Here is a 17,768-nt window from a genome sequence, read left to right on the forward strand (position 1 = left end):
GCTATTCCCAAACCAGACTGTGATGTTCCCCATGAGGATGCTCTCGATAGTGCAGGTGTAGAAGTTCCGCAGTACCTTGGAGGGCAGTCTGAAGTCCCTTAGGCGTCTGAGGTGGTAAAGACGCTGACGAGCCTTCTTTGCCAGGGAGCTGGTATGGCGGGACCAGGACAGGTCCTGCGAGATGTGAACACCAAGGTACCTGAAACTATCTACTCTCTCCACCGTGGTCCCACTGATCCTCACAGGTTGGTAGTTCCGCTCCTGCTTCTTGCTGCAATCCACGATCAGCTCCTTTGTCTTACTGACGTTTAGGAGGAGATTATTTTCCTGGCACCAGTTTTCCAGGTGGTTAATCTCCTCCAGGTAGGCCCTCTCGTCGTTGTCCGAGATCAGACCCACGACAACGGTGTCGTCAGCAAACTTGACAATGATGTTAGAGCTGGAAGTGGCTGTGCAGTCGTAGGTATACAGTGAGTAGAGCAGGGGGCTTAGGACACAACCCTGAGGAGCTCCAGTGCTGAGGGTGAGGGTGGTTGAGGAGCAGTTGCCCACCCGTACTGATTGTGGTCTGTCTGTTAGGAAGTTGGAGATCCAGTCGCATAGGGATGTATGCAGTCCTAGATCTCCCAACTTAGTAGTGAGTAGGGAGGGGATGATGGTGTTGAATGCTGAACTGTAGTCGACAAATAGCATTTTAACATAATTTCCCCTCCCTTCGTCCAGGTGAGTCAGTGTAGTGTGGAGCAGATGTGCAATCGCATCGTCAGTGGAGCGGTTGTGGCGATATACAAACTGCAGTGACAAACTGCAGTTGTAATCTAGTATCTTGTAATCTAGTATCTTGTAATATCATTACAAGATAAATTTTAATATCATTACAAGATTACAAGATTAATTTTTCCACTTTCCATCCACAATTAAGCATCAAAAATGGTCCGTTTTATTACTTTTAAGAGCATTTTCTAACCATAGATCCATTATAAGAGAAAGGTGCTCTAATGGAAGGTATTTGCAAAACTTTTATAATCTTGTAATATTGATTTGTACATGCAATATTTTGGGGATGACAGAAACTGATGAACTATAGTACAGCACAATTTAATTTCCTATTACTTATTTCCTGAGTATGCTTCTCTCATCATTTATTTATTTATTTATTTATTTATTTATTTATTTATTATTTTTGTCTGTTTTAGCTGGTATTGGGTCATTCATGTGAACTTGCCATATATAACCATTCTCTTCAAACACAAATAGAATGCGTGTGAACATGTTTTACAGTTACAAAATTAACATTGGCCTGTAGCTATTTAGGTTGGTTTCCCGTTTTGAAAGAGTCATTACTGTGTCATTTAAGAGTGGTTGCCCAGGGTCAAGTTTCCTCATGTGTCATTGCTGGCCTACAACAGGACTAGAGCCTTTGGATTGCTTTTCACCATTCTAACCTAGTTTCTTTCTCATTTTCCTGTTTGCATGTCTGTCACTTTCTTGTGAATTAGTATTGAACAGCCTTAATGGACTCTTTAGTGTTTGTTGATTATGCAGTAAAATATTCTGTGTTAATTATGATCAAATTTTAGATAAACAAAACTTGGTTATATCCTGCTAGTGTCAGCCAGATGAAGATAATGAAATAGTCTGAAAAGTTGGCATCTTCTGTTTTCTTTTTTTCCTTCACTGGTATTTATAGCATTTGGCAGAAGCCCCTGTACATAGCAACTTACAGATATGCTTTGTAGTCTCTATCAAAAACATATGCTCATTCTAGCATAAGCTTTAACATTCTCAGCCCATTCCTGGTAAATGCCAGTGTTCATTGTGTGCATACTTCCCACTATATACATTTTACTACCCTGTATGAATTAGTAGATACTGGGTGTCAAATACCTTGTACTTTTCATCTTTTTATGTGCCTGTGACAGATTCAGTTCTCCTGTGATGCTCTCCACTCTGTGTCATTACTCACAGCAGACAGCCGGACAGGCTGAAATGCCTCTTGTGCGCATCTTCAGTCACCCATGATGCTCTGTGGAAGGGACCATGGCCAAGTCTATGTCAGATGAGAAGTGCTATGCAGGGTGCAGCTCATTAAGCGTCAGGGGAGCTACCTGGTGGTGTTTTAGCCTTGGTACCACTTGCTATTGACTCTACCATGTTGCAATGATTTCATTTACTGCCGAAATGTAAATATATAGTAAGTTAAATAAAATTAAAATGGATAAATATAGTTGATGCTGCCATTTAGGGCAAGTCAATGCTGGTCTACCTATTTTCTCCCTTTTCTTCAGAGACGGCAGCTCATTGTTTGCTCTTTATAGCCTTTCAGCACCCCGGAGATCCTTTAAAATGTATAAACCAACTTGTTTACTAAGCAGAAACAAAGATATTGTTCCTATTATGCAAAGTATTAATGCTTTTTATGCATTATTGAAGTTGCTCCTACTTTGTTAAGGCCAGAGAGATACAGGGAATCCAGCTGTGTTCCTTTCAGTATTGTGTAAGGAGAAGTGTGATGACTAGTTCTCCAGTGTTGCAATATAATGGTAGTGAGTGGGAGGAGCTGGTTGAGGCATGAAGTTTTAATTGATATTGAGTGGTGTGAGTGAAGAGGGCAGGTGAAGAGCTCTTGATTAGTGGATGGGGATTAATCATCCCATTCTGCCCTCTGCAGAAACCTGCAGAGAATACCAGTGGCCATTTATTACTGGCATGTGCATGCACAAAGCTTGAAAACAGATTGTAAAAGTTAAGTATCTGTTTCAAGCCTGTATTTCTATATATTAGGAGTTTAATAGCAGCTATATGAGGGGGGATTTGTGGAAAATCACATCAAAATAAATTCTCTCCACTGATGGTTCTCTGCACCACCAGAAACCTCCAGTGATGAAATCTTTAATAACCTCTTTGTTTGTAAACATCCTCTGACTTGTATTAAAAATATCTGAGGTTGATCCACAGCTATAGAAAGGAATTTCTGTAATAGTATTACATGTTAAGGTTAAATATTTGCCACACCTGCATACAAAGTATTGGTTAGAGTGCCATAAACCAGCAGTGTGACTTATTATAGTTTCAGGGTATCTTGAAATATAGCTATGCCTTAATCAACAACTCTGAGTGATGATTAAGCGCAACAAAAACTGGCCTTAAGGTAAGTGGATTGGTCATTCATATTCAATAAAGCATTCCACTTGCAGTCTGCAGTGACTGCTGAGTTTTATAAGGAAATGTGTTTGCCTGATTCACTTTAAGCATAACTTTGCCTCTTAATGGATGGCTTCTGTTTTAGAAGTGCAGAAGTGTTTTGTGCAGAGTAGATGCACAAGTAGAGGAGGACTCTTTGATCCTGCACTTTCCTGGTCTGGTTTAGTATTGATGCTTAGTTTCTCTTCCTTAATGAGTTCCTCTCTAAACTTTGATTTCTATTAGACAATACATTCTGAGCTCATGAGAGGCTAACATTTACAGTGCATCTGGAAAGTATTCATGGCACTTCACTTTTTCCACATTTATTTATGTTACAGCCTTATGCCAATATGGATTAAATTCATTTTTTCCCCTCAGAATTCTACACACAATACCCCATAATGACAAAGTGGAAAATGTTTGTTTGGAACTGTTGCAAATGTATTAAAAAAACAAAAAAATCACGTACATGTATTCACAGCCTTTGCTCAATACTTTGTTGAAGCACCTTTGGCAGCAATTACAGCCTCCAGTCTTTTTGATTATGATGCTACAAGCTTGGCACACCTATTTTGGGGTAGTTTCTCCCATTCTTCTTTGCAGAACCTCTCAAGCTCTATCAGGTTGGATGGGGAGCGTCGAGGCACAGCCATTTTCAGATCTCTCCAGAGATGTTCAATCGGGTTCAAGGCTAGGCTCTGGCTAGGCTACTCAAGAACATTCAAAGAGTTCCTGAAGCCACTCCTTTGTTATCTTTGCTGTGTGCTTAGGGTCGTTGTCCTGTTGGAAGATGAACCTTCACCCCCGTCTGAGGTCCAGAGTGCTCTGGAGCAGGTTTTCTTCAAGGATGTCTGTACATTGCTGCATTCATCTTTCCCTCAACCCTGACTAGTCTCCCAGTTCCTGCTGCCAAAAAACAACCCCACAGCATGATGCTGCCACCACCATACTTTACTGTGGGGATGGTATTGGCCAGATGATGAGTACTGCCTGGTTTCCTTCAGACATGACACTTGGCATTTGGGCCAAAGTGCTCAATCTTTGTTTCATCAGACCAGAGAATTTTGTTTCTTATGGTCTGAGAGTCCTTCAGGTGCCTTTTGGCAAACTCCAAACAGGCTGTCTTGTGCTTTTTACTGAGGAGTGGCTTCCATCTGACCCCTCTACCATACAGGCCTCATTGGTGGAGTGCTGCAGAAATGGTTGTCCTTCTGGAAGGTTCTCCTCTCTCCATAGAGCAATGCTGAAGCTCTGTCAGAGTGACCCTTGGGTTCTAGGTCACCTCCCTGACTAAGGCCCTTCTACCCTGATCACTCAGATTGGCCGGGCGATCAGCTGTAGGAAGAGTCCTGGTGGTTCCAAACTTCTTCCAATTATGGATGATGAAGGCCACTGTGCTCATTGGGACCTTCAATGCTGCAGACGTTTTTCTGTACCCTTCCCCCATCTGTGTCTCGATACAATCCTGTCTCGGAGGTTTACAGACAATTCCTTGGACTTCATGGCTTAGTTTGTGCTCTGGCATGTAGTGTCAACTATGGGACCTTATATAGACAGGTGTGTGCCTTTCCAAATCATGTCCAATCAACTGGATTTACCACAGGTGGACTCCAATCAAGTTGTCGAAACAACTGAAGGATGATCAGTGGAAACAGGATGCACCTGAGCTCAATTTTGAGTGTCATGGTAAAGGCTGTGAATACTTACAGCGGGTGAAATAAGTGTTGAACACGTCACCAATTTTCTAAGTAAATATATTTCTAAAGGTGCTATTGACGACATGAAATTCTCACCAGATGTCGGTAACAACCCATCCAGTCCACACATGCAAAGAAATCAAACCATAGATGTCCATAAATTGTGTAATAATGAGATATGACACAGGGAAAAAGTATTGAACACATGAAGAAAGAGAGGTGCAAAAAGCCATGGAAAGTCATGACACCAGCTGAAATCTATTAGTAATTAGAAAGCAATCCTGCCATTTAGTGCAAATTAATATCAGATGGTTCAACTGATGATGTCTCATTACCAAGGTGAACCATCTCGTGATGGGTAAACCTATGAGACCTCTCATGACCTTCACAACCTTAACTGTTGCAAAAAAAAAAAAAAAGATGGCATTTGGTTACAGAAGAATATCTAAACTACTGAAGGTTCCAGTGAGCACTGTTGGGGCTGTAATCCGGAAGTGGAAAGAACATAATTTCACCATAAACCGGCCACAATCTCGTGCTCTTCACAAGATTTCAGACAGATTAGTGAAAAGAATTATCAGAGGAGTTGTCCAACAACCAAGGACCACCTGTGGAGATCTACAGAAAGACCTGGAATCAGCAGGTACAATTATTTCAAAGAAAACAAGTAATGCACTCAACCTCCATGGCCTGTATGCATGCTCACCACGCAAGACTCCATTGCCAAAGAAAAGCATGTTGAAGCACGTTTAAAGTTTGCTTATCAACATTTAGACAGGCCTCTGAAATACTGGGAGAATATAGTCTGGTCAGATGAGACCAAAATTGAACTCTCTGGATGCCATAATACACACCATGTTTGGAGGTCAAAAGGCACTGCATATTACCCCAAAAACACCCTACCAACAGTGAAGTTTGGACGTGGGAACATCATGGTGTGGGGCTGGCACTGGCATGCTTCATATAATTGAAGGAAGGATGAATGGACAAATGTACCGAGACATTCTTGATAAACAATTTGCTGCCATCTACCAGGATGATAAAGATGAAACTAGGGTGGGCATTTCAGCAAGACAATGGTCCCAAACACACAACCAAGGAAACTCTCAATTGGTTTCAGAGAAAGAAAATAAAGCTGCTAGAATGGCCCAGCCAATCACCTGAACTGAATCCAGCTGAAAATCTATGGCAGGAACTAAAGCTTAGAGTTCATAGAAGGAGCGGACGGAACCTTCAGGATTTGAAGAGTGTTTGTGTGGAAGAATGGGCCAAAATCACACCTGAGCAATGCACGCGACTAGTTACTCCATACAGGAGGCGTCTTGAAGCCGCCATGACCAACAAAGGCTTTTGTATGAAGTATTGAATACATTTCAGTAAGTGTGTTCAGTACTTTTTCCCTGTGTCATTTCTCATTATTACACATAATTTATGGACATCTGTGGTTTGATTTCTTTGATTTGCATCTTGGGAGAATTTCATGTCAATAGCACCTTTAGAGATATATTTACTTAAAAAATTGGTGACGTGTTCAATACTTATTTCACCCGCTGTATGTACATGTGATTTATTTATTTATTTAAAAAAAAATACTTTGCAACAATTCCAAACAAAAGTTTTTCACAAAGGTTTTTCCAAAAGTTTGTCATTATGGGGTATTGTGTGTAGAACTTTGAGGGAAATAATTTCATATACTTTGGAATAAGGCTGTAACGTAACATAAAATGTGGAAAAGGTGAAGCACTGTGAATACTTTCCGGATGCGCTGTAGGTGTCTGTGAGCTGTATGGTTTGATTTATTGCAGCTCAATTACCGTTAATCATGGCTTTTGATGTTGATTTCACTGTGCTGTTTAATGATCTGCTCTCAGAGTGTAGGTGACAGGTCAGCTGTTTGTGAGCTACTTGTTTTCAGTTATTTTATCTTGAATAGACACATTGATGGATTTTTTTTTCATTTGTCTGGTTAACAAGTGTTTAGTCATCAGACACTTATTTTTTTTCCTTACATATGAGTGTGGGTGAGGGTGGACTATAAAATCCTTGAATAAATGACAGGTAATATAATTTCAGTTTCCTTTACATGGTTTGTTAAGGCAGAAAACATACCTTTGCTCAAAGTACTTTATTTATTTAATTTGTATTTATTTCAGTTTATAAATGCTCTGTTTCTATTAAATTCAGTTGTTTTTATATTATTATTTCATTTGTAAAACAATTGCCACACATATGAAATGTCCAATACAAATAAATCTGATTAGCCTAGCCTAACTAGCAGCTTTTCCAGCACAGATTTCAATAAAACATGATGGGAACAGATGTTCTTGAATCAAAACATACTATCCAAAAATCAGAAACAAATCAAACTGATAAAACGTATTGATAGGCCATAGATTTTTGACCTGTATGCGTGTATGGCCTAAATTTGGTATAAGCACACATGCACACATGTCAAAAATTGGTCTTGGATCTTAGGGGAAAAAATATTTTTTAAAGTGCAAGGATTCCATATGAAGTCATCTTGTAAAATACCAACCACAGTGTAAAACTGCAAAACCCATGAAGACATGCATGCTTCCACAGTTCACCCTCCCTCCATTCCCATGGCATTTATTACTAGTCCATGAAATTAGTATGCCCCATCACAAAGAAAATGCCCCCTAGATGACTCCATAGAGTTTTATTGATCCTTGGAGCTTTTGAAGCAGCCATTAGCTTCTGTTAAAATGTCAGTCTCTTCGTTTTCAAGAAGAAAAAATACAGCAGTGTTCTCATTGAGGGACATGCTTTGCAAGGTCTTTGCAATTTCAATTTGTATTCCATAAATCAACTGTGGCTGGACCAATAGAGAGTCTGTGGGTGTGATGTTTAGCTGGTCAAAACAGCTGATGTACTGAGCACTTACTGCTCTATACACAAGCCTTAGCTGCTTGCAGAGATGTTTTACCTATTGTTAAATAGGTAAATCATTTCAGATTGTGCTGTTGAGAAGCAGGTAGCTGACCTGTGGTTGTTGTGCAATGCTAAATGAATGCCCACCAGACAGTGCTAGATTGCACTTGTACTTATGATCAAGTGAGCATTTCACATTTTCAGAAACCCCTCAAAAAATTAATTAAGTAAGGCAAAACAAGAAGTTTAATTTATGGCAATCATTGCACACTACATAGTTCTATTTTTCTCTGATTTCAACTTGTCAATTATCATTCTCTGAGTTGTCACATGTTAGAGCTGGAACAATACTAAGATGTACAATGCAGTTGCACCAGACTTGGAAACAAATTTATTTGTGCTGGGGTGCACATATTCAAATGTGTTTTAAACACCCCCTTCCTTTTTTTTTAGTGTTTCTTCTCTAATCTGTACTTTATTTCACTGTGAAATGTAACCAATGTTGTTAAGAATGGAAATTGTGAAAAAAACAGTTTTCTATTACCCTTTTTGGTAATTCTGTCTCCTAAACAAATGAGGAGCTTTTTAAAAAATATAATGGTATTTTAGAATGCAAGACACTTAGTGCCCATGATTCAGCCATGTCTAGTTAGGAATTGTACATTCTCTAGCTCTCTAACACTAACACAGACATACTCTTCAAATATGCTTTATGTGTCATAAAATAGCCCCCCCCCCCCTTTTTCTTCTTTAATATGGTCTTGCCTGCACTTCTCATTAAGATATGTAGAATGACTATAGAACAGGTGCCAGAATAATCCTTTTAGCTCTTCTCTGGATGCCTGCCCCTTTTTCAGCCCTTCAGGTCAGTACTAATCTCTCCACCGGTTCCCCTTCACTTCCCACAGAGCCCAGCTACCGTGTGACACCAGTGTCATTTGGTCACTGGCATTTCATGGCTGAAAACCACCAGAAGCATTACTAAAATCCCACTCTGCTGCCGTTCGCATCTCTTCTATTGATCCCTAGGGAGCGCTTCTGACCCCTGTGCCTTCGACACTACTGTGGGTGCTGTACTGGGCTCCATTAATTTTTCCTTCACTCATCAGATAGTTCCTGAATCGTCCACGATCCGTTTTTTGTCTTGCTGTTGGAAAAGGGGCAGGGTGTACTTTATCGCCCCCTGGGGTTATCAGTTCTGATTTGGCTGCCGGCACCAGTGTCAGATACAAACGTATCAGGATGAAAGACTTAAAGACATAAATACCAGTGACATTTTCTCCACACATCAACAAGCTCACAGGGAAATTTGGGCTGCATGATAAATCACTTGGCCATGTGTGCCGGGACAGAATCACATTTCATCCCTTAACCATAGAGGCCTCTTTGCTGAAGGTTAAGCATCTACACAGCGGAGAGGCACAGTAGGGTGCCACATCAAGAGTATTGGATTAAACACGTCCTTGATTCTGCCACTCTCTTCGTCTGTAAATTGCCACTGTTAATATAGGAGTAATGAGGCTCGACTGTGTCCTGTGCTGTGTCGCACTATGTGCTGTCTGCTGCTGGATCAGTGGTTTACTGAGGTTAAGTAGGGCATTTGCTGTGCACCCTCATCAACCACTGTATTAGAAACACATACTTTGTACCTAAACTCTTTGTCTACTTTATAAAGTAAATATATCTCATTGCCCTATTTTACATGTCAGTGTCACTGAGTTGAGTGAATTCTGTGACTAAAGAGATTTTCTACAAAGGAGTATCTCTGGAAGCTGTGAATGTTTTCTGGTTTTGTAGTTTTGCACATGACCTTTCCACCAGTGATTGGTTTTGTAATCTGTAACATTATAGTGTCTATTGCCATGCTTTGTTATACTGTATTCCTCACTGATATTTTCAGATGGATGTAGCCATCATGAAGCTTGAATCTCTGCTCGTCACAAGCTTTGGGGTGGGACGATGTGTTATATAACCAAGTCAGACAGTGAATAATTACCTTCTGTCAATATGACAGGATGTCCAATACCAAATGGGAAAGGCTACAGGGCATTTAGAGGTTGGTCCCATTGTGGATAACAGCATCACGTAGGCTTAATTCATGACATTGTTTGCGCTCCACTTTCACATGGACCAGATGTGATGAGTTTAGGAATTGTACTGCAAACATTGCTTCCTGCAGCAAATGTGTGATATAGAGGTACATGCAATTGGTCCACTAATCATACCCATGTCTGTCTGTTCTAGGTATTCCTAGTTATGTGAATAACTAGGAATACTCTTTATATTACAAGAAGGAATACACACTAGTTATGTGTACTCCTCCCGGTAATAACCAGACAATAATGTTGCATAACCCTGTTGAGGAACTATAGAAATATCTAATTTGAGAACCATATGTTTTTAGCAACAAATGATGGAAACACAATCCCCACCCGTAAAAACACATTTACATGATTAAATAGACACTGAATATTACAGCGGAGACTGAGATGTAGAGTAGGCTATAATGGGGGGTTATTTGCAGGCTGGCAACATTATAGTATTTTTTTTCCATTTTAATTTATTTCACATGCATGTTAACATCTATAATTATACCCTCATCAAACTATGTAGCGTTTGTGAAATGAACAATTCTTTTTTTTCACTTTTATTTATTTCATGTGATTATCAAGGAAAACTGAATTTTCATTGCTTTACTGAAATAAAGAATTTTAAAGTAATATGTAAATATTTTTAAAGTTTCAAAACCCATTCACTCCTCCAGTCCATACAGTTGATGTATGGTTTCTAAGATGCAAAGGTATCCTGTTTTGAAATATCACTGTTTCTCTGTATTGAGAACAAACTAATTTGCATACTAATTTACTAATTTACATCTACCTATTCAGCCTACAGCAGTTTAGCCCTGCCCATTTAAATTGTTGTCCTCGTGTGTTTCAGCTCTGAGTGCTTTTTGAGTTAATGCAAAATGCAGGGTAGTCAGTCAGAAGAGAGATCATTTATCTTATATCTGTCTTAAAGGTGCAGCAACAGAAACCTGTTTAAATCTAAGGGATAAAGAGAGGTTGGAAAAATGGTTATGTAAACATTAATTATTACTGTTAATTATTATTGTATTTGGAAGATAAAGCCACTCACCTTTTATTTAGACATCCAGGAAAAATCTAAAATAAAAATACGATATGGGCTCTTCAGAAATCTGTAAATGTGCCTTTTTACAGACATTTTCCTTAAATTTAAGGAACATTTCCTTAAGTTCTTTTATATATGTACAGTACTTGTGCTAATGTCAGGATTACTCTGCTAGAGTGTGCATTCCTCCACTTTTATGAGAAGAACCACACCCATCTGACTCACTTTAACATGGCCTGACAGAAACTGAATCCAACCACAGACTGCTTAAGAAGAAATTCATTGACACATCAAGATTTTCATCAGACAGCTAATATCTCTGAGAGAAATCCCGACATAACATTTTAAAATAAGATGAATCACTAGTGGGTTAGTGCTTCATGTAATTCCATAGAAGGCTTTTCCATTTGCATGTTTCTCCGTAAGGGGGAAGTGGCATGCTCCTTATCTATTCCCACACACTTTTACCCAAGAGGCTCATCCTTGTGCTGTAACACCATTCATATAACTCATTTTTTCAGGTTACATTTTGTCCTCATAATTGAAGTGAATCATTTTATTCCCTTGACATACATTAAAGTACTACAGTGCTAGCACTAGCTTCTGATTAATAGGCACATCCCCAAACACACCCACACACATCTGCGCGCACAACATTTTTGGCTCCAAGAATACTTCCTCTTGTCCTTTGAAATCCAAACCTTAAGGACACTTTACTTGGACAATTATGCTAATGAAGACCTATGGGTCGGGACTTGTGTTGTCCAGACATCTTCATGGTATAGTCCCTCAGATTAATTACTCATCACCTTGCCCCTCCCTCAAGCTGTCCTAATCCATTTCTCCTGTCAACATTGATGCCTGGCCTGCTGATTAGACCCAGATGCATTGTGAGATATCCCCTGCAAGGACAACAAGAGTTTGTCCCCTTCCTGGCAAAGCGGGCGACATGGTGTGCATCCTTAAGAAGTCAGGTCACAGTGTGTGGTGTTCCTGTGACTAATTCCTCTAGTAATGGTGTGATTGAACAGGGTGTGGCGAGGAGATGAGCCCAGGATGTGACTCTGTAGCCCGTATGCCAAGACTGCTCTGGCATCCTTTAGATTTAAGAAGCCCAGCAGTCAGGAATAATGCATTCACGTCTATCAATTCAAAATGGCCCGTCTGCTCAGTGCTGGGGGCTGGGACAGGCTTCATCAGGTCACTTGTGTTGGGGTCGAGTGGTCGATGTGGAATACCCATGCTGGGCAACAGAAGTGTTTGGCAAATGATAAACAGCTGGGTGGTGTCATTACAGTTAATGGCTTTTATCATCAATGCTCTCCATCCATGGCTGTCTTAAATGAAGTCCAGTCAAGTAGCATATACAAATGGTCTTTTCCTCTCAGTTCCTTGTTGTCCATGCAAAGGGCATCTCCTTTGCTGAATTATCACTCGTTACTAGTAGCTAGATCTTAAACTAGGACTTAAACTGGCTTGCCTTGTGAAGTCACATTAATCATCTTCAGCTTACTTTTATTTTAAGAGCAAAAACCTTACGTCGAGAAAGAGATTGAAATGGGAGTGATTGTCACGGTATCAAGGCTTTTTCATGTTATCCTCTGACCTGTACAGTGTGAACCCATTATCTAATCTGAAGTCCATAGGCTTTTGATTCCATATAGCCTGATGTAGTCACACCTTAAATGTCTGAATCAGTCATGGTGGAACTGTTTTATAAAGTCTCGTTTATAATGTTTCCTCCTAAGGATTAGTAAATGCAATGTTGCTAACTTCCAGTTGTAAAAATTAAAGTTCATAGGAGTTATAGCATGCATGTAATAATTACACTGTACAATTACAGAAAGCATAGTATTTCAGTCATGGACACTGTCTTCATCTCTCTCTCTCACTCTCTCTCCCCCCCCCCCCCCCTTTTCCAGCTTTTAGCATGATGATTATCCTGGCGCTGATCCGCATTGGCAAGGGACACGGCAAGGGCCACCCTCAAGTTGCGCAGCTCACTGGAATACCAAATCTCTTTGGGGTGTGTGTGTATTCCTTCATGTGCCAGCATTCCCTGCCATCCCTGATCACACCGATCTCAGACAAACGGAGGGTGGGAGCCTTGCTGATAGTTGACTATGTTCTCATTCTTGGCTTCTACACCCTGCTGTCCTTCACGGCCATCTTCTGTTTTGACAGCTCACTGCTGCGAGACATGTACACACTAAACTTCACTGATAACTGTGACGTGCTGGGCTTGGCTACCCTCCGCTACTTCCTGGGGCTCTTCCCCGTGTTCACCATCAGCACCAACTTCCCAATTATAACAGTCACACTACGCAACAACTGGAAGACGCTCTTCCACCGGGACGGAGGCACTTACCCATGGGTGGTGGACCGCATTGTGTTCCCCCTTATAACCCTGGTGCCGCCCATCATCGTGGCATTTTGTACACATGACCTGGAGGCACTTGTGGGCATCACCGGCGCCTACGCGGGCACAGGAATTCAATACATCATTCCGGCCACCTTGGTGTACTTTAGTCGCCGTCACCTGGAGCCTGTGTTCGGAAGGGGCGTTGTGAACAAGCACAGGTCTCCCTTCTTTCATACATTCTGGGTAGCATTTGTGGTGCTTTGGGCAACTTTCTGCCTGATGTTTGTCACAGCTAATATCATTCTAACAGCAGAAAGCAAGAACTGAATGCATATTAGTATTTTTTTTCTTTTTTCCCTTATTTTAATTATGAAAGTCTTTGGCACACATGTAGATGGTATTTTACATTTTGGGTAGCAATTCAACATTTAGATTTGGTTTAACTAGGTTAAATGTAAAAGGGACCTTTTTTGTTTGGCAATTTAAGTTAATCTAAATCTAAAGTTCTTAAATATTTTTTCAGACTGTAGATTAAATTTCTACTTCAGAACGTCATCTAGTGGCAGTTAATTTGCACTATATTGCTTACAGCTTTTTAACAGACAGCAGCCAGGCTTTTTTCTGATTTGTTTTCATCAAATCTTTATTACTTGCCTTTTCCTCTTTCACGTAGTTCTGCAAGACGAGTTAAAATCAGGAGAACCTAGTGGCATATTGTTATCATTCTTCAAATCCTGAAGTGAACTAATGGATATGTGACTTTATCCCAGAGGGGAATTCACTAAAATGACCAAATATGCTCATTCCATTCATGGTCGTACTCAGAAAACACATTCACAATGGGTCTCTCTCTTTATTTCTTTATTTCTCTTTCTTAAAATTCATAGCAGTTATAGCATGCATGTAATAATTACACTGTCTTTTATTACGTAAAGCATAGTATTTCAATCACAGACATTTTATTCATCCCTCTCTTCCTTCTCTTCCTCCCTTTTTATTACCAAAACTAAATGTCCACTTCAGTGTAGCCCATGAGCTGAGAACAGAGCAAAGCAATTCAGGGATAATCACTTTCACATCTGCCGTTTTCAATATTACTAACTGACTGCCTCCTCACGTGAGTTAACCATTGAGTGAGGAGGTCGTGGGTCCTACTGCATCATGGGTCAGGTTACTCTGAATATGTGTATCGTAATATATTGTAGCTTCTAATCCAGCCTTGAATTATGAGCTTTGTGATTCAACGGCCTTCCCCACTTGTAATTCAGGTTTCAGATCCACCATTAATCAGTTACAAATCTTATGCAGGCTTTTCGGTCATAGTCTCCACTGTCAGATCAGATTGATGCACCCCTTCTCTTCATAATTCTTTCATGTGGTGGTGTCAGCGCTTGTCATTTGATCGTCAGCAACACATTTGATACTGTAAATTGACTGCTGCTCTCTGTGAGAGTGTGCGCTCCTGATCAAAGAAGAAAGGAAGGAAGTCTCAAAACCATGACTGCTGTCATGTGTGGCATGGCACTAGTGCTCGAGTTTTGCACACATTACCTTGGGCTTGTTCAAGCTGCATAAGATTATTTTGGATAAGATGCCTCTACACTCTCCTGGTAATGTTTACAGCATGTGTGTGTGTGTGTGTGTGTGTGTGTGAGAGAGAGAGAGAGAGAGAGAGAGAGAGAGAGAGAGAGAGAGAGAGAGAGACAGACAGACAGACAGACACACACGTGTGTACACGTGGCCTGTAGCACAAATACCAAGTCATCTTTGAAGGACAGTATGAGACTGTAGTTCATGGCTCAGAAGTTAACATGAATATTACATCTCATTTTCAGTAAATTTGTAGTGAACATCATTATTCACTGAATTAGTGTAGTTCCAACTTCCTTTTATTTAAGCCATGAATGTTTCTTCAGTTCTTTATGGTTTATTTTGAACAAATGTATTATGTTGTTGAAGTATAAACTATGAATGATAGAAGTGAAGAAAATGTGCCTTTCTCCCAGGGTTCATCTTACCTTTACATGTGTGACATGTATTTTGTGTCTGTGCAGCCTGTCAATCTCTGCATGTAAGTTATTTTATATATTGACAATCAATGTCTTGTGATATCAAATACAGGAATACTTTTTAAATGTGATTAACTCTTATCCTGTTTTTTGGGGGGAGGGTGGGCACGGTGGTGGTGCTGTACAGTTAATTGGCTATTATAAACAGTACAGTAAGGTCTTTTGGAATTACTGGTCATAATTTTTTTTTTTTAATGTAAACATTTAATTATTACTGTTAATTAATTATTACTGCATTAATACTGTATGGGAGGTGAATTAGAACCTCTACTAAATTTAATAAACTCCTTTATTCCTAAATCATTAAAATTAGCAGCACATGATTTGCATTTTAGTTTTAATCAGAAATAACTGCAAATTACATTACATTAAAATATATAATGTGGTATATTTATTTTATTATATTTATTAATTATACATACATTATATATATATATATATATATATATATATATATATATATATATATATATATATATATATATATAAAATGTGTACTTAGAGCCTCTATAACCTTCTAGTAATATTATATTAACATTAATGTAAACATAAGGTTTTACTGGACAGAAAGAACAGGATTATAATAATTTTTTAGGTTTATTTAATTTTGACATCAGAAATCTACACCCTTTGAGCACCTACTCAAAATCGTGCACATTTGATGGTAAGGTGATCTTTCACACTTTCTTGGATGACTTTCAGATTCTGTTGCAAAGTGTAAACACATTTTTCAGTGACGAAGCAAGCAGAAATTCAGCACTAACTCCATTTGAGTGATTTTTATAGCCTTAAATATTTTTTAAATTGCTGTTCATAAAGCATAAAGTCTTTTATTTTTATCATCTGCTACTATGAATGCTTTGAGTCCAAGAATAAAGTTTCATCTCTAGATTGGCTTGTGTTTTTGCAATAAGATACAGTCTACACCTTTAAGCTTAAGTATAATTCTTTTGTGACTTTGCAGATCTTTATTATTGTCATAACCCCCGGCTGAATTTAATTCATCCTCTGCCCTTTTGCACATGTGGGTGTGCATGGTGGTTTGTAATTGCAAATTAAAACTTTACACTGCTTAATTTATTCACAGCTGATTTAATTTGCTGTGATTTATTCAATGTTTGCAAGGGGTGGGGGTAGCACAGTGTTACTGGATTCAGCTGATTCTAATCCGATTAAATTTGTGTGTTTTATGCTCTCTGTAGTACTCAGTCAAGCCAGATCAACAAAGCTGAAATGGAGCAGCTGTCAATTGTGCCAGTATCAGTGTGTTTATTTCACTGATGGAAGTCGAATGCACAATTTGTCACTATTAAGAAATAATTGCTACAAGGGCAAAACAAGACCATTTTGTGCACTCTCGAAAATTTGTGAGTTTTTGCATAAAACATGTATCTAAAGGACAGCTGCACTTAAATGAATACTGCGTTCTCTTGACAAACTACCTGATCAATGGGTAGTCTCTACAATCATTCTTTTGCACATCACTTCATCCGACTATATGGTTTTCTTTTAAGCCATGTGTCATCATTTGGAAGAGAATGGGTTAGCAATTTCTATATCTGCTGCATAAACAAGATTTAATAGAGTACAGCATATTACCATAATGGTTTTTCTCCAACTTTGGGTTGGATATAGTTTTTGTAAAAGGTTTTTTTTGTAGTGTACCCAGAATGTTACAGCATCAGAAGCCGTTGATTAGTGAAGGTCCTTTTAAACTCATGTTTGAATTAGCATCAGTGAATATAAAGTTTGAGCTTAAATGGTTACTTTTATTGACCACAGAGATAATACACCATTTTTAAAGGTACACAATACCAGGACAATATAGGATTCTGATGTCAGCTGTAGTCCATACTCATGAAAATCCAGTATAATTATTCATATTTGTTCCTGTTGTCTGAGTGAATTCTGTCCAAAATTCAAACAGGACAAAATGAAACTGCAAAAGATTAGACCACAAAATACCACAATTCAGCTCTTACTGTTGGAATAATAGCTACAGGATACACTTAATTTAATGACTCTGGTTTGTTTGCTGTTTTTCTAATGCAAGTGGTCAAAGCAGCGGGTTTCACATGCTGTTCTCCACTGGCTCGTCTCTGGGGAAGCCTGTGATTCTGCACTGCAGTCTGATAACAGCACTATTGAGGACTGTAATATCTACCTGCTGGGGTGTTTGTGTAAACTGGCTGCTTTAATTCTCCACTCCCCTGGTGGCCACCAATGGCTCCATTAAGGTGGATTTACGCTGGTCTGATGAATCACGGCCGCTAAGGTACGTGACATGGTTATCCATCTGGGAGGCAGTGACTACCTTGGGTAGACATTTCCTTTTTCTGCTGGTCTAGGAGCAGCTTTTCCTCCCAAAATCCAAACCTTAAGTCCAAGGAAAAGTAGCATAGAAGTAGCAAAGGTTATAAAAACAAGGTT

At 39.3% G+C, this 17,768-nt stretch overlaps 1 protein-coding gene across 2 annotated transcripts in view; it reads left to right on the forward strand.

Annotated features, from left to right (window-relative positions):
* The window catches only part of slc38a12 (solute carrier family 38 member 12), a 49,716-nt gene extending 34,307 nt beyond the window's left edge, over positions 1-15,409 (forward strand). For both annotated transcript variants that reach the window (XM_081711152.1, XM_027003353.3), the window contains one exon: positions 12,830-15,409. In XM_081711152.1, the coding sequence (XP_081567278.1) occupies positions 12,830-13,596 (767 nt within the window). In that variant the 3' untranslated portion in view covers positions 13,597-15,409. The remainder of the gene's footprint in view (positions 1-12,829) is intronic.
* Positions 15,410-17,768: the final 2,359 nt, after the last annotated feature.

The sequence above is a fragment of the Electrophorus electricus genome, chromosome 3, assembly GCF_041902795.1.
Source record: "Electrophorus electricus isolate QZ-2024a chromosome 3, ASM4190279v1, whole genome shotgun sequence".
Taxonomy (NCBI): Eukaryota; Metazoa; Chordata; class Actinopteri; order Gymnotiformes; family Gymnotidae; genus Electrophorus; species Electrophorus electricus.